At 37.8% G+C, this 18,849-nt stretch overlaps 1 protein-coding gene across 1 annotated transcript in view; it reads left to right on the forward strand.

Annotated features, from left to right (window-relative positions):
* The window catches only part of LOC104903073 (subtilisin-like protease SBT5.3), a 31,387-nt gene extending 13,205 nt beyond the window's left edge, over positions 1–18,182 (forward strand). Inside the window, exons 7-11 of the mRNA XM_010691053.4 lie at positions 196–293; positions 417–662; positions 1,141–1,255; positions 1,360–1,573; positions 17,518–18,182. Coding sequence (XP_010689355.3) covers positions 196–293; positions 417–662; positions 1,141–1,255; positions 1,360–1,573; positions 17,518–18,053 — 1,209 coding nt within the window. The 3' untranslated portion in view covers positions 18,054–18,182. The remainder of the gene's footprint in view (positions 1–195; positions 294–416; positions 663–1,140; positions 1,256–1,359; positions 1,574–17,517) is intronic.
* The last annotated feature ends 667 nt before the right edge of the window (positions 18,183–18,849 follow it).

Here is an 18,849-nt window from a genome sequence, read left to right on the forward strand (position 1 = left end):
CAGCTCGTTTAGTTTTGTTTGCTTGTTGTATGTATGGTTGTATTAGCACTAGGATGTACTTCCTTTTTTAAATTAATGCACGTTTTCTCGTTGTCAAAAAAAAAAAAAAAAAATGATGAATGATGATAAAGCCCATGAATAACAAATCAATTACTTAAATTTTCTTCTATGAACACTAAATGAGTATTGTTACAGGGAGAAAGTTTAGCACCAAAATCATTACAAGCAGGCAAGTACTACCCACTAGTGAGTGCTGCTCAAGTCAAAGCCCTAAATGCATCCGTAGAAGAAGCGTAAGAACCATACACATGTTACATTTTTATCAAACTTTTTCTTTTTAACTTCTGTTATGATGCTTAATTATGCTTCCCATATTATATTTTACATTCCTTCATAATCGCATCTTTTTGATGTAGAAAATTATGCAAATCAAGAACTATCGATCCTCGAAAGGCAAGAGGTAAAATAGTTGTTTGCATCAGAGGAGATAATGCAAGAGTTGACAAAGGACAACAAGTTGCATTAGCTGGGGGTGTAGGTATGATCCTTGCAAACGATCATGACACCGCAAATGAAATTCTTGCTGATCCGCATGTCCTTCCAGCTTCTCACATTAACTATAGTAATGGTATCCTTGTTTCCACATACATCAATTCAACAAAGTAAGTTCCATAGTTATTTTCTCAAAATAGATCCTCTCGTCTATTTTTCAACTTCTTCCATTGACTTTTTCGAGTAATGTCTTTAAGAAAAATATAACCACGTACATACTAATATACTTATGTTTGTTCTTTATTTAATCGCAACAAAGTCGTTTTTATGAAATTTTTAACTAGTTGCAACATTCCTTTACTTGGTAATAGCCTAATGGATTTAGTCTATTTCTGTCCTCATTGCACGAGTCTTTATTTTGATTTCGTTATATCGCTCTTCTATTTACATGCACTCCTTAAAACCTATTTCCGCTCATGTTACAACTCATTTGAAACATAGGATGATCATACATTACATTACATTTTAGATCATTTTTAATGTGTGCATTTTAGATAATGTAAAAGTCAATCATAGATGTCAAGAAAATTGAGGGATTAGTTCTGATCGCGTAAGATCTTACAACATAATTTCTGATTGATCTATTAGGTTCCCAAAGGCCTCCATTACACGTACATCAACAAGGTTAGGAATAAATCCAGCACCATTTATGGCAGCATTTTCATCAAAAGGACCTAATACCATTACCCCAGAGATTCTCAAGGTTAAACACAATTCTTATTCTAGTCTTCTAGATGATTTCCTAACGATATAGTTGCTTTTATATATGTTATAATGTGTACGTACGTGTTTTCCATTTCTCTTTAGCCTGATATAACAGCACCAGGAGTTAGTGTGATAGCGGCATATACTGAAGCACAAGGACCAACAAACCAAGTATTTGACAAACGTAGAGTCCAATTTAACTCCATATCAGGGACTTCTATGTCATGCCCGCATATTTCAGGCATTGTTGGTCTTTTGAAAACTCTTTATCCTCATTGGAGCCCTGCAGCAATAAAGTCAGCAATTATGACCACAGGTATCTATTCTTTCTGTACTTGCAACTTATATTACCAATAAATGTCCCAAATTAGTTGCTATATCTCTATTATGTAAGTGAAGGGTGGAGAAAGATGGTACCCCCCTTACAAAAAGTATGATATATTCTTAATGAATTTAAAAATTGCCATACATATTAAATAATTTTTTCTTCATCCTACTTGCCATATATATTAAACAATTTAATTAATGATATTGAATTTGAAATTTCAATTAAATATTAAATTAAGAAAAATAATTTATTCTTCCTACATATGCGAAAAACAATGATAAAAAATTAAATCGCCAACAAAGTTTGATTGTGACAATCAGAAGAAAAAAAAAATTAAAACTTGAATTTCATATTACTCCCTCCGTCCCATAATATAGTGTCTACTTCTTTTTGGTGGGTCAATCTTTAAAATCTTTGACTGAATATTCTTATTTGTATATATAGAAAAAATATTCATGTGGCATCTTCTTAAATTCGTCTCAATGTGTATCATAATATCAACTTTTTATATTTTTTATTAATACAAAATTGAAAATACGGTTTTTTCACCATATACCCCTGACAAATTATTTTTTTGCACCGTATACCCTTCAACTTTCCAAATTCATCATATACCCCTCACATTTCGAAAAATACATCAACTTACCCTTTTGACTAACGGTGTTAGACTTCCGTTAGTCATTAACCCCTAATCTCCCATTAAATCCTAATTAACTAACCTAAACCTAACTAATCAAAAATCCTAACCCTAAAAGCCCATTAGCCCCTACCCACCACCCCATTCCCATCCCCAGCCCACTACCCAGCCCCAGCCCACAGCCCACCCACCCCCTAATCCACCCTAACCCTAATCAGCACCACCACCTGACCCACCACCACCTGACCGGATTTTCGCACCCACCACCTGACCCACTGACAACCTGACCTGATTTTTGCAACCACCACCTGACCCACTGACCACCTGACCGGATTGTCACACAGCCTCATCCCACAGCCCACCCACCCCTCCCCTTCCCCCCTTCCGCCACCCATAGCGCATCTCCCCTCCCCCTTCCGCCACCCGCAGCGCATATCCCCCTCCCTTATCCCGATTTCAGCCGGCATTCCCACCCCAACCCAGCCGGATTAGGATGCTGCGGGTTTCGCGATGCTGCGCGAAGGGGGGAGGGGGGCTGCGCAACGACGGGGAAAGGGGAGGGGGGGATGTGCGACGACGGGGAAAGGGGAGGGGGGATGCGCCACGACGGGGAAAAGGGAGGGGGGAATGCGCGACGACGGGGAAAGAGGAGGGGGGATGCGCGACAACGGGGAAAAGGGAGGGGGGATGCGGGGAGGGTGGAGGGGGCGGGGTTGCAGGGGAGTGGGGAGGGGGTGGTGGTGAGGGGGTGATGTGGCAATTGGGTAAGGTGAGGGGGTGAGGTGGCAGTGGGGGTAAGGTGAGGGGGTGATGTGGCAGTGGGGGTAAGGGGTGGGGTGATGTGGCAGTAGAGGTTATTAGGGTTAGGGTTAGGGTTTAATTTAGGTTAGTTAATTAAGATTTAAGAGGAGATTAGAGGTTAATGACTAACGGAAGTCTAACACCGTTAGTCAAAAGGGTAAGTTGATGTATTTTTCGAAATGTGAGGGGTATATGATGAATTTGGAAAGTTGAAAGGGTATACGGTGCAAAAAAAAATTTGTCAGGGGTATATGGTGAAAAAACCGTTGAAAATATTAAGGTCAAAGTTACATCTTGAAAACTCTATAAAAAAGAAACAAGCACTATATTATGGGACGAAAGGAGTAATAATTACACTCATAACATTTTAAAACTAACATATTGCTTATTATTCAGTATACAAAAATGGGTGCAAGGAGAGGTTAGCACATCAGATTTAAACATGTGCAGATCCAATTTAGAGACTCAGTGAAGAACCTAATTGCAATATCATAATGGTCAATTTCTGAAGTTAAAAAGACAAGCCTTCTTATTTGTAATTGATGGATTAAAAAGCATTTGAAAGCACTTCCCCACTTGAGAAAATTTGTCGGTTTAACTGGAGAAAAAGTTGAGGCTCCCCACTCTATATCAACCACCCGTCAAATTTACTCAAGTGACCAAGTGAAAGTGAAAGCCTTACCACTTAATAAGAAACGCGACGTTGTCAACAATTTCTACTACTTTGCGGGATAGAAAGATGCTATAACATATGTGAGAGAAAAACAAATAACGAATGCAAAAACAATAAAGATAAACAACATATATACGTGGTTCACCAATTTGGCTACGTTCACAGTAAAGAGATAATATTTTATCATAAAAAGAGAACAGATTACAGAGAGAATTAAGTCTGATTCGTCGTCTAAAAAATTAGGTAAAATAACCTATTTATACTCAGCGGCTCAAAACGCGTTTACCGCAAAATTAGTTGAACCGCTCGGGCTGCCCGGGCGAAATCTGCCCGACCGGGTGGGAGTTCGCTTCTCCAAATTTACACGCGGGCCCGACTAATCTCGCCCGGGCGAGATCTGCCCATCCTGCCCGGGCGAGATCCGCCCGACCTGCTTGGGCGAGACGCGGTTTCATTCTTTGACGCATTTCTTTGAACACCTTTGATGCAACATTCAAGGCATATTCTTACAAATCTCCACCTTGACTTGAATCCCCTCACAATAACCAGAAAACCAGAGGCATTGATCACAAAGCCCAAAATCTCCCAACATCAGATTTGTCCCAAAAGACAGCCAGAACAGATTAGTCCCTAAGGACCCCAAAATTGCCCTAAGAGGGCAATTAACAATCACGAACATTGAGTAAGTCCAAACAATGCTGAAACTTACTCTACCGAACCGGCTTGGTGAACATATAAGCAGGATTATCAGCAGTTCCTACCTTCTTCACCTTAATCCTAGTCTCACTCCTTAGGAAATGATATCTTACATTAATATGCTTAGTCCTCTCATGATGGACTTGATCCTTGGCTAAGCATATTGCACTCAGATTATCACAATACACAGTAGCCTGGTCGTGATATAAACCAAGATCACTAACTAGCCCCTTTAGCCATATCCCTTCTTTAGCAGCTGTTGTCAACGCCATGTACTCTGCTTCAGTAGTAGACAAAGTAACTGTAGCCTGCAAAGTTGCTTTCCAACTAACGACAAAACCACCAAGAGTAAAAACATAACCAGTTATTGACCTCCTACTGTCAACATCTCCAGCATAATCAGAATCAGAATAACCAGTGACTAAACACTGAGTATCATTTCCATAAATAAGACCAATGTCAGATGTACCTCTAAGGTAACGAAAAATCCTCTTGACTGCCTGCCAGTGCTCCTTACCAGGGTCACCCATGAACCTACTAACAACACTAACAGCATGTGCAAGATCCGGCCTAGTGCAAACCATAGTGTACATCAAACTCCCTACTACACTAGCATAAGGAACCCGACTCATGTACTCCTCCTCAACAGTCTTGGGTGCAAAAACAACATACAAGTGATTATTGGAAGCACTTGGAGTGTCTATAGGCTTAGCTGTTGTCATGCCAAACCTTGACAGAATCTTCTGAATATAACCTTTCAGTGACAAGAAAAGTTTATTCTGACCTCTTTCCCTATAGATCTCCTTCCCCCAAAACCTTCTTCGCAGCACCCAAATCCTTCATCTCAAACTCAGCACTAAGAAAACCCTTCAACCTCTGAATATCATACTTAATCATTGCATCTATGAGCATATCATCTACATACAGAACCCGATATATGAAAGACCCATCACTCAGCTTGCTCTGGTACACACAACAATCATACTCACTCCTGTTGTAGCCTAACTCAATCATGTAGGTGTCAAACCGCTTATACCACTGCCTAGGAGACTGCTTTAGTCCATTCAAGGACTTCTTCAATCTGCAAACATAATTTTATTTTCCAGGAACTTGGAACCCATCTGGCTGTGTCATATAAATATCCTCTTCCAACTCCCCATGTAGGAAAGCTGTTTTCACATCTAGTTGCTCAAGTTCAAGATCCTGATGTGCAACTATTGCTAGTAGCACCCTGATGGAAGTATGCCTGACTAATGGTGAGAAAATCTCATTATAATTTACTCCTTTCCTTTGTGTGAACTCTCTTGCAACAACCCGAGCTTTATACTTGACCCCCTCAGTGGTGAAGACCCTTCTTCTTCTTGAAACCCATTTGCATTTACAATCTTCTCTCCTTAGGCGTTTGACTGCTCCCAAGTCTGATTCTTATCTAGAGGCTCCATCTCATCTCCCATTGCAACGAGCCATAGAGTAGACTCACTTCCAGAAATAGCTTCTTTATAGGTGGATGGATCATTATTTTTAACCTCCACCTCCTTAGCAACCTGAAGTGCATAGCACCATGTCTTCAAAACCATACCTCTTTGGAGGCCCCACACCAACTCTTCTAGCTCTATCAAGTGCTATGCTTGGTTGATGTATTTCAGTGATGAAACTAGAAGACTCTTCAGTAGCACCATGTTGATCTTCTCCACCTTGGTGTTGTGATTCACTCTCAGCCTGAGTGACTTGCAGCTCCACCTGTTTATCAACATCACTACTAACAGACACCACAGTAGACTTCACAGGAGAGTTAAGCATAGAGTTTTCATCAAATATTACACTTCTACTAAGTATTACACGATTTTCAGAAGGTGACCAGATTCTATAGCCCTTAACTCCACTCCCAAAACCCACAAATACACCCTTCTTAGCTCTAGGTTCTAATTTTCCCTTATTTACATGATAATAAACAGTAGAACCAAAAACTCTCAACAGAGAATAGTCTGTAGGCTTACCAGACCACACCTTATAAGGTATTTTACAGTCAATACCGGTATGAGGTCCATGGTTGATCAGATAGCAAGCTGTACTACAGCTTCTGCCCAAAATCTCCTAGCCATCCAGCATGTGAGAGCATGCACCTCGCTCTCTCCAACAGTGTCTGATTCATGCGTTCTGCAACTCCATTTTGTTGTGGCGTATTTCTAACAGTATGATGGCGAGCAATCCCTTCATTCTTGCTGAACTCATCGAACTCAGACCAACAGAACTCCATACCATTATCAGTATGCAACCTTTTGACCTTCCTTTCAACTTGATTTTCCACTAAAACCTTCCACTGCTTGAAATTCTTAAAGCCTCATTTCTGCTTCATCATAATTACCCAAGTCATTCTTGAATAATCATCTATAATCGACACAAAATACCTGTGACCTCCTATAGATGCAACTCGGGAAGGTCCCAACAGTCAGAGTGGATATAATCAAGAGTACCTTTCGTTGTATGAACTGCCTTTGGAACTTGCTGCGATGAAGCTTCCCAAACACATAGTGTTCACAAAACTCTAGATCCTGCACCTTGTGCCCACATAGAAGATCCCTCTTTGACAGAATTTGCATCCCCTTTCACCCATGTGCCCAAGTCTCATATGCCACAACTTGGTCAACTCCTCCTTGTGAATCTCAGATGATGCGACAGCAGCAGAACCTGAACCCGGAAGAATATATAAGGTACCATTTTTAATACCTTTCATAACTACCTTTGAATCTTTATAGACACTCATAACTCACCTTCACCTTCAAAACTGAAACACTTGCTATCAAGAAGACTCAAAGAAATCAGATTCTTTGTCATTAATGGAACATGCCTAACTTCATTCAAGGTACAGAATATACCATCATGAGTCCTCACCCTGATAGAGCCTATTCCAACTACTCTGCACGCAGCACTGTTGGCCATAGAAACATTGCCTCCATCTATCTGCTTGTAAGTTGAAAACCACTCCCTACATGGACTAATATGATACGACGCCCCAGAGTCAAGAACCCACACATCCCTACAATGTGACTGGCTATTAACTACTACGGCCAGATCTTCCTCGGAATCACCTTCAGTTTCTGCCAGTACATGAGCACCTTCATTTTTTTCCCGCTGCTTCTTTTTCTTAGGAAATTCATTTTTTCGGTGCCCCTTTTCCTTACAGTATTTACAGATATCAGTAGTTCTAGGACCCTTCGAATTCGAATTTTTAGAGTTCGTTTTCTTTTTACCAGATTTCTTTTGTCCCTTTTCCCCAGTAACTACTAATCCAGATGCCTAATTCTCTATACTAGAACCAGATGCCTGATGACGAACCTCTCTAGTATGGAGAGAAAATCTTACTTCTTCTAACGACAGACTATCTTTCCTAACAATAAAAGAATCTACAAAATTCTCATATGATACAGGCAAAGATACCAATAATACTAAAGCAGCATCGTCATCATCTATTTTAACATCAATATTTCGCAGATCTAGCAAGATAGTATTCGATTTATCTAAGTGATCCCTTAGAGACGTACCTTCCTGCATACGTAGGCTGAACAGACGTTGCTTCAAAAGAAACTTGTTGGTTAGAGATTTCGTCATGTATAAACTCTCTAACTGCAACCACGAACCAGCAGCAGTTTCCTGCTCCGCAACTTCAGTAATTATGTCGTCAGACAGACACAATATAATTGTTGAATGCGCCTTTTCCTCCAAAATTTCCATCTCAGCGGTGACTGAATCCGTTGCCTTGTTTGCCAACGGTGCCCACAACCCCTGTTGCTTCAGTAAAGCCCCCATCTTTATTTGCCACAAACTAAAACTATTCCTCCTAGTAAATTTATCAATTTTGACATTCATCCCAGACATCTTTCTCACACAAATCGAAAACCAAAGCTATGATACCAATTTGTTATAACATACGTAAGAGAGAAACAAATAACGAATGCAAAAACAATAAAGACAGACAAAAGATTTACGTGGTTCACCAATTTGGCTGCGTCTACGGCTGAGAGAGAGAAAATATTTTATTATGAGAAGAGAATAGATTACAGAGAGAATTAAGTCTAATTCATCTTCTAAACAATTAGGTAAAATAAAGGTGGGTTTCTCCCACGCTTTTTCTCTTTCCTAATTTTCTCTCGGTTTCTCATGTAAACCGTCGCCATGGCAAGAAAATATGGAGGTGGAAGGAAGAGTGCGAGGCCTAGAGGTCCAAATTCGGATTCTCAAGCGTTGAAAACTAAATCGATGGATGAAATCTTGGGAGTGGAAGCAATAAATTTTGATTTTCAGGAAGAAATTTTGACTCCAAAATCTTCATTGATGCAATTGAAACAGCAGTCAGAAATTCGACATACTTTTAGTGACTGGCTTGAATCGATTCATTGATCAAAGGAGAAGCATAAGGATCAAGAATCTCAAGGTACGATTCCTATTTTTCAACAATTTGAAGAGGTGGCATCGGATTTGAATGATCAACGGTCTACGAATGAGAATTTGGCTGTGAATAATAATGACTTTGTTTTAACTGAACAATTGAATGAAAATGTGAATCCTTAATTAAATGAAATCGAGAATTTGGTGAAGATTGATGTGACTGACATTCAGGACGAAATTGATTTATGGAATTCCTCAATTGTTTGTTATGTACTTGGTGCGAATCCACCTATCCAAGTGATGGATGGATTCTTTAGGAGGATCTGAAGAATGTTCAATATAGATAAAGTAGTTATGGTAAAAAAAAGGCATGTTTATAGTGAGGTTTCATGCTATGGACTCAAGAGATAAGGTGCTAGGAGGTACATATTTCTTTGATCATAAACCACTCATAATGAAGCCTTGGTGTCAGGACATGGACTTTAAGAAGGAAGAGCTTCGTTTCATTCCAATATGGGTGCAGATTAGAATTGGTCTGAAATATTGGGGGTGAGAAATCACTTTTCAAAATTTTAGCTCAAATTGGGTAACCTGTGCAGTGTGACGAGGCTACACTCAAGAGAGATAAAGTGCAATATGCTAGGGTTTAGTTCGTGTAAAACTTGATCAAACTTTCCCTAGTTCTGTAGCTTTCTTGGATGAAAATGGTGGGAAACAAGAGTGTCATGTGCAGTATGAATGGAAGCCAAATCAATGCAAGAACTGTTTGAAATTTGGCCATGAAACTTAGGAGTGTAAGATAAAAAAGAAACAACAAGTGTGGGTGAAAAAGCCTTCACAACAGGTTGTTGTGAAACCAGCTGGTGTGAAGTCTGCTATTGTGCAGTCTGAGATTCCAGAGAATCAGAAATCTTCTCATGTAGATGAAGAGGGTTTTCATATGGCTCTTAGGCCAATTAAGCTGAAAGCTACCACTATTGCCACTACTAGTACTGATAATGCCTTTGATATCGTATTGAATGTAGCAGAAGGTGAATTTCAGGAGAAAGGAGAGTCATCTGCAGTGAAGGAATTGGTTTTTGGTGAGCATGTTGTGCCACTTGAATGTGTTCGGGAAGAGGGAACTCTTCCATCAGCAATGGATAGAATCTTATTTTGGAATGTCCAGGGGCTCAATAGTCCTAAGAAGCAGTTAGATGTTAGGAATTTCATTCAACATCATGTTGTGGGGCTTGTGGGGCTCTTGGAGACAAAGGTAAAGGCATCCAATCTAGGGAGCCTTTATCAGACTGTTTTTAGAGGTTGGTGCTTTAGCTCTAACTCTGCTTTCCATGATGGTGGGAGGATCATTCTAGCTTGGAAACCAGGAGTTTTCTCTATTAACATCCTACAAGGATCTAGTCAAGCTATTCATTGTCAAGTCAAAACTGTAAGTGGATTACCTTCATTTTATTGTACTTTCATTTATGGGTTCAATGAAAATGCTAGAAGTAGAGAATTGTGGCAATTTTTGAAGAGTCATACTATAAATGAATCAAGGATAATTGGTGGGGATATGAACTGTGTGATGAATGTGGATGAAAGAATTGGAGCTCTAGTGAGAAGACATGAATTAGAAGATATCAACCAGTGTTTACATGAGTGTAACATGGTTGATGTAAAAGCTACTGGGAATATGTTCACTTGGAACAATAAGCAGCAAGGAGAGGCTCGAGTCTTTTCTAAAATTGACAGAGTAATGGCAAATCCAGGTTGGCAGGCTCAATATTGTAATGCTGAAGTGGGATTTCCGAATGAAGGTTCTTTTGACCACTCTCCATGCTTGTTAACAGTAGGAAGAAAACCTTTTACATATTTCACTATGTGGAGGCATCATGAATTATTTCTTCCTATAGAGTGGCTGCAGCTTGGCTAAACACCAGTAAGAGGCACTAAGATGTTCTCTGTTGTTCAGAAGCTGAAGCTAGTAAAAAAAGAACTGAAGGAGTTGAATATACTGGGGTTCAATGAGGTTCAAGCTGCAGATGACAAGGCGTTCCATGATATGCAACAAGCCCAAAATAGAATGCATGTTAATCCACGGCAAGTAGAGCTTGCAGATGCAGAATTACAAGCATGTGTTGATTATAAATTGAAGCACCAGATCTAAATTCTTGAGATAGAAAGCAAAGCTGGAGTGGATTAGACATGGAGATGAAAACACTTCTCTCTTTCATCAAAGTATTAAGGCTAGAAGAATTCAAAACTAAGTGTATGTTGTCTATGACAAGGATGGTATTTGGCAAGATACTGAAGATGGAGTGACTCAGGCTTTCCTTGATTATTATCAAGGTTTACTAGGGAGTACCAGCCAAAACAGGAGACCAGTAGTCCAGCAAATTGTGCAGAGTGGCCCTCTTGTCACTGAAGCTCACAGAACTATACTCAATAGCAGTTATACTACTGCTGAGAACAAAGCAGCTCTGAAATCTATAAATGGAGACAAAGCTCCAGGCCCTGATGACTTTGGTGCTTACTTCTATAGAGATACTTGGAACATTGTAGAAGAGGATGTGATCCATGCAGTGCTTGATTTCTTCACCTCTGGTAAGTTACTCAAGGAAGTTAATTCAACTTCAATCACTCTTATACCTAAAAACAAATGTCCTACTCATGTTGGTGACTTTAGACCAATCTCTTGTTGCAATGTGTTGAACAAGTGTATTACAAAAGTCTTGAGCAACAGATTGAGTAGTATACTACCTGATATCATAAATGATAATCAAGGAGGCTTTGTGCAAGGTACATATATAGTGCATAATATTCTGATTACTCAAGATATAATGAAGCACTATGGAAGGAAAAATGTAAGTCCTAGTTGCTTGATGAAAATTGACTTACAAAAGGCGTATGATACTGTTGATTGGGATTATTTGGAAGAAATGTTACAGCATCTTGGTTTCCCAGAGAGATTTACTCAATTGGTGATGACATGTGTGAGAACTCCTTCCTTCTCACTAGTGATTAATGGCTTTCTACATGGGCATTTCTCTTCAAAAAGAGGCTTAAGGCAAGGAGATCCCATCTCTCCTCATTTGTTATAAGTATGGAGTACTTATCAATAATTTTGAAGAATGTTGGGGAGTTATCTAAGTTCAAGTTTCATCCTCGTTGTAAAGCTGTTAAGCTCACACACTTATGCTTTGCGGATGATCTCATAATGTGTTGTAAGGGGGAGTTTAATTCTATCTACCTCATGTTACAAGCATTCAAGCTTTTCTCTGATGCATCTGGCCTCAAAGAAAACACTCAGAAGTCTGCCTTCTATTGCTGTGGTGTGGTGGATAATGAGGTTCAGAGAGTGAAAGATAGTTCTGGTTTCCCTAGAAGCTCATTGCCATTTAAGTACCTGGGAGTACCTATTTGCTCTAGGAAAATCACTTTTGCTCAGTGTGACTTATTGATTGAGAAAATGACTAGCAGAATAAAGGTTTGGAGTTCTAGAAACCTTTCCTATATGGCTAGAGTGGAGCTAATAAACTCTGTGTTGTTAAGTATACATCAATATTGGGCACATGTTTACATCTTGCCTAAAAAAGTTGTACATGAAATTGTGAAGATATGTAGATCTTTTCTCTGGAGTGGACAGGCCTATTCTCAAAAGCTTGGGTTGATAGCTTGGAATAGCCTCTGTTGTGCAAAGAAATTTGGAGGGTTAGGCTTTAGAGATATCTTATTGTGGAACATAGCTAACATGGGTAGATATGTGTGGGCTATTACAATGAAGAAGGATAGTGCCTGGATTAGATGGGTTGATGCTGTGTACATTCATAATTCTGACTGGTGGCAGTATGTGCCTAAAAAAGGTGCTCCTTGGTCCTGGAAGAAGATCTGTGAGACAAGGGATAAATTGAAGGTTGTGTTTACAATTGATGAATCCAGGGTAATGCCTGAATATTCTGTCAAGCTGGTTTATAACAAGCTAGTTCAGCAGCAACAACAAGTGATCTGGTGCAACTTCATTTTGAATAGACTTAGCTTCCCCAAGCATCGTTTTATTGCTTGGCTTGCTATACAGAATAAGTTACAAACTACTGAGAAGCTGGCCAAGATTGGTCTCAGTGTGACAGATAACTGTATGCTATGTGGCAGTCGCTCAGAAAGTCATTCTCACTTATTCTTTGAATGCCATTACAACAAGAGATGTCTACAGGCTATTAAGAGTTGGTTGAATATTTGGTGTGCTGCCACTGATCTGGGAAGGATCCTAAGGTGGATCAAGAATTGCAAACAATCTCAATTGAAAAAGAAGGTGTTCTATACTACTGTAACAACTCTCATCTATAAGATATGGCAGAGTAGAAATGAAAGCTTTTGGCTTCAAAACGTCCCTCTTATTCCTAGAGAGATTAGAGAAATTAAATTTGTAATTAAAAGTAGAGTGTTAGCTGTTTTACTAAATAAGATAACTCATAGAGATAAGAGGTGGATACAAGAGTTAGCTTAGTTAGCTTCTCTTATTTTGGCCTATTTTAGGCTGTTTTAGTTGTAAAGAGATTGTTTGGATATAATACATCTTACTTACTTAGGAAAAACAAAATAGGTAAAATAACCTATTTATACTCAGCAGCTCAAAATGCGTTTACCGCAAAATTAGCCGAACCTCCCGGGCTGCCCGGGCGAAATCCCCTGACCGAGGGGGAGTTCGCTTCTCCAAATTCACACGTGGGCCCGACTAATATCGCCCGGGTGAGATCCGCCTGACCTGCCCGGGCTAAATGCGCCCGACCAGCCCGGGTGAGATCCGCCCGACCTGCCCGGGCAAGATCCGCCCGTCCTGCCCGAGCGAGATCCGCCCGACCTGCCCGGGCGAGATCCGCCCGACCTGCCCGGGAGAGATCTGCCCGACCTGCCCGAGCGAGATCCGACCAACCTGCCCGGGCGAGACGCAGTTTCCTTCTTTGACGCATTTCTTCGAACACCTTTGAAGCAACAACACTCTACACTAGTCTTATAAAAGCATATAGCCAACTTAAGCACAAAACCATGAGTCCATGAAAGACTATGAAACATAATACCAATTAGCCTATGAGAAAAAGATGCGCTCCAAATCTTAAGAAATGAAGTAACCTCAAACACCACATAATATGCTAAAACATATCCATTTCTAAAACAACTAGCCAAACCTTGTGAATATGCATACTTTCCCATATTTGAACAAACTATATTTGAGTTGCTTGTAGTGTGTATAATTTAAACTAACTTAAATATACTCCTAATAATTTATTTTCATGTAAAATGGCCTAAAATGGCCTATATTTGCTACTAACATGCCTATATTTTGTATTTTTCAATCAAAACTACTATTAAATACATAAAACAAACAATATATATGACGTTTGAGGTGTTTATAACTTAAACTAAATTCAAAATACTCATATTCATTCATTTTCAAGTAAAATGACCTATATCTGCTTCTAACATACCTATATTTTGTATTTTCAAGTAAAATGGCCTAAATGGTCTACTTTTCCTTAGTTGGATATGAAATGGGGAAAGAGAATGAGGGAATCGAGCAATCAATTTTTATTCCCCTTCAAATAAACCAAAACCCTCCACTTTTAATAAAATATGGAACGAAAGTGAAAGCATTCCCCTCCCTTTCCCTCCCTCTACAAGATGCCTACACAAAAACATAGTAATAGTAATTTCACATGCCGACCCCATTCTACGGAAGAGGGAATAAGAACGAATTCTACACACACACAAATCAACCAGCAAAGCAACTAGAATTATCATTCAAGTGTATCAAATCAAACATAATACAATAATACATTACAATCTTTCGATCAGTAACGAATAATTCCACAACAATAACAAAAAGAACATGAAACGTATAACAATTTGATGATCAAATGAATACATTAGCCACCACTAGCAGCCGCTAAGCCGCAAACAGAAGCAGCAGTAGCGCAAGTAACCACCACAACATTCATTAAACAAATATAGTAACGAAATCTTGTGACAATTTCAAACTTACTAATTCTATATGCTAAAAGAAGCCATTTTAAATTTTCGATTCGATGAACAATGAAATTATTTGACAACAAGAACAAGTGAGCAAATATAATCTAAAATTATAGGAACAAATGAATTAACAAAACATATATAGATATAGTGTATTTTTTCTAAGTAACTATACTTTGTTTGAATTGCGATTCAAAGTGGGAGATTTGGATACAAGAGAAAGAAAAGAACTACTTGGTGAGATGGTCAGGTGGTGCTGTTGATGAAGAACACAGATAAGAAGACATTAAACCTTGCGGAGTTCGGCGAATCGAGCTTCAATTTCACAACCGTTCTCATTGTTCAAATTTGTAGGTTTTGATTCCTCCATTTGTACAGCATATGGACTCATGAAATTCCCACCTAAACCTTGAAAAAAAAAACAATCAAAAAAATTCAAAAAGAAAAAAAAATTTAAAACTAAACGTTAAGAAATATGATAAAACAGCAACAAGAAAATCAAATTAGTGAGAAAACAAAAACACACTACAATTTCAACTCAAGAACAAGAGTAAACGATCTCTTCGATTTCTCCACCGATAATGTGACAGATTTTCAGATCAGTACCCCCTAAAAAATCAAAAATTCAAAACCCTAGAATTCGATAAATAGAAAAAAGAAGAAAAAAAAAGATAAAAACTTGAAATCAAAATCTCTTACCTTCTTAGAGATAGAGTTGAAGAAACCCTTTTTTTGGATTCTCTTTTTTTTCCTGTTTCACTTTCTCTCTCATCATTCTCTATGTCTTCAATAAGCATTTGTTGCTCTGCTGGATTTAGAGGGAGGAGCGAGGAGCAAATCTGAAGCGGAGAAAGATGAGGGATTAGGCTTAAGTAAGGAGAGGGAGGATTGAGGAGAGAGAGGATTGAGAACAAGCCAACTTTATTTTGTCTATTTTTTTTGTTATCATGAGCGACCGTTTAACACAGTCGCTTAAATGGAAAAAATCTAAAAAATTAAAATAATAAAACTAACGACTGTTTTAAACGGTCGCTGATCAACAACGACTGTTTATCCGACGCTGTCCACTTTAAAATTAGTCGATGGCAACGATGGTTTTAAACAGTCGCTGACTGCAAGAATAACGACCGTGATTCAAACCGTCGCAGTGAAGCTGTCGTTGTTTTGGCGTTTTGTTGTAGTGCAACTAGAAATAATAGATTCCTACTAGAAAGTAATAACCTAATCGTAGATAGAACATCATACATGTCAAATTATATCTTCTTTCCTAAATACAACTCTACTAGTATTAGGAAACTACAATCCTTGACATACTTGGATACTTGCCAAAACATGAAAGATCTCCATATCCCAACAACAAATTCTTTCACTTTATTTGAGCACAAGCTTGTTGTGCTTTGTATTTTCTTCTCGCAACACTATAGTTAAATAATGATGAACAAATAACCAAAAAACCAACGAAACGTTAATTGAAGAAAAACATATTTGAAAAATTAAAAATAATTATTAATGTATATTCGAATCACACTTTTTGTAACACGATGAAAAACTAATTGAGAAAAAAGAACGTTAGTATGACAAACACGTGTGACGTGCAAAATATGCTAGTTGTCCATATTAGAATGTAATCATCATATTATTTCTAACTGTTTTTATTTGCTTGTGGTCATTTACCCATATTAATTTTATCAATTTTACTCTGATAAATGATTTTGCATCATTTATCAAAGTCCTATAATCAAATTCCTAAGAGTCGAGTTCCCTGAGAATTGCAGTTTTAGGCACCAATATCATGAATTAGGAATAAGCTAAGTAGAAGGCAATGAAAGGAGTTTTTTAGTGAACTAAGATCGAATATGGATTGAGCCACGTTATAAGCAAGTAATAAAGTAAGAGAATATTAATAAGAGAAAAGTCTTTAGGGGTAGCATGTGTAGGGGTCTAAAATAATTAACATTACAGATAAATAAGGGGAATTAGGATTAGGCAATTAGCATTAGGATTGCAAATCAAATAGAGACTTTTGAGGGTTCTTCAAGCCCTTCTTTAAAGGGCGCAATACACCACAAAAAATCACCTAAATTAGGCAACTAAAAGGACGAGTAAATTGGCAATCAAGAGCGTGAGAGAATTCAAATACGATCTCATCTAAATCTAGATCAAGGTAGCATTGTAACCATGATGCGATTGAATATCTCACCATAAACAAACATATGCGAAATAGCTTGTAATCATCTAAAGTAATTACCTAAAAGAGCTACAATGATGAATCCTATCGTATACATTGTAATATAACCCTATTTTCAAATCATAAAGTACCCTCTCTTTATGTCAACAACCTTTGAATGTATTTTCTTATCGCTTTTTGTCAAGAATTTTTAACTATTTTATGCCTTTAATTGCAATTGTATGATCATCTTTATTAATTTCTAAATCAGACATGTAAATACTAATTGACACCACGGTTTCAATTAGAAATTTTGATGTTTAACAACGTGTTGACCCAAATTAGATCTTATTTGCTAATTAATACATAAACTTTTGTCCAGTTTTGTCTTTTTTCAGTTAAATTAATTTCGTGCATTTTTTATTCACAATTTAGTATTTCATTGGTTTATTAGTTTTTCTTATAAATATTAATTCAATAAATAAAATTGAGGAGGCAATATGATTTTAGATGCGGACGACATCTAAGATATATATACTAAAGATACTCTGTCATTGTAATTTCAGCAAGCGTGATAGACAATGTGCATGAGCCAATCACAAATGCTTCCAATATACAAGCAAACCCATTTCATTATGGAGCTGGTCATGTTCAACCAAATCGGGCTGTGGATCCCGGATTAGTTTATGATATGACTACGACTGACTACCTAAACTTTCTTTGTGCACTTGGCTATAATGAGAAATCTATCGCTCTATTTCATGCAGGGCATTATTTGTGCCCCAAAAATTTCAGTATACTTGATCTCAATTACCCCTCAATAACCGTCCCTAGACTTAAAAATACTATCACAGTGACTAGAACTGTTAAAAACGTTGGTTCTCCAGGAAAGTACAAAGCACATGTTCAAAATCCAAGAGGGATTTCAATTTTTGTTAGTCCTCCCATCTTGGAGTTCACCACCCTTTGTCAAGAAAAAAGCTTTCACCTTACATTGGAAGTCGTGAAGGGGAAAATATCCAAGAATTATGCATTTGGTAGAATAATTTGGTCAGATGGTTATCATAATGTTAGTAGCCCAATTGTGGTAATGGCAATGTAGTATTGTCTACAATCTAAGATATGTAATTTCTGCTTAAGTAAATTTTTACTGTATTCCAATTATAAACAATGTAATGCGCCAAAAATTTATATATCATGGTCATTGATATGACATACGTTATTATTGTCAGCTTTAGTTCTTAAACATTGAAAATACTTTGTGGCAAAAGATTTTCTCTTGATTTACCTTCTCCTTCAAATAACCTTATGCAAACTACTAAGTAAAGTGAAGAAAGTCATGCAAGGCTACAACGAGCTAGCTACATCTTAATTTTGCTACATATCTATACTATTATCATATATAATATTAAAGCAAGAAAAAATTGTCCTACGTGGCAAGACCTCAACCTTCCTATGTTCTCCTTCACCCTCAACTTTTCGACCTAATGCTTGCTTATGCCACGTGGCATTGCTAAAAATAATTTTAACAATAATCAATTAATTCCTCCGATTGTGTAACAATGAAGGAAATAATATCAACTACAATAACTAAAGGAATCAATCAACCAATTATCAATTAAGGAAACAAATCAAATATTATCTTTTTTTTAAAACGAAAATCATATATTATCTTAGCGGTCATTCTTATTATTTTCACAAAAACCAGTTATGGAATTATTTTCAAGCTAAATACCAATTTAGATGAGAGAGAAAATATACAATGAAAAAGATGAATTGATATAATAATTTTAAGTTTTTCACTAATACAAGATACTCAAAAAGTCAAAATATGAAATTTCAAATATAAAACAAATATTAGTTAAGTACAAGCCAATGGGTGCGTTGGTATAACAACT

Source organism: Beta vulgaris, chromosome 9 (genome assembly GCF_026745355.1).
Source record: "Beta vulgaris subsp. vulgaris cultivar EL10 chromosome 9, EL10.2, whole genome shotgun sequence".
NCBI classification, from domain to species: Eukaryota; Viridiplantae; Streptophyta; class Magnoliopsida; order Caryophyllales; family Amaranthaceae; genus Beta; species Beta vulgaris.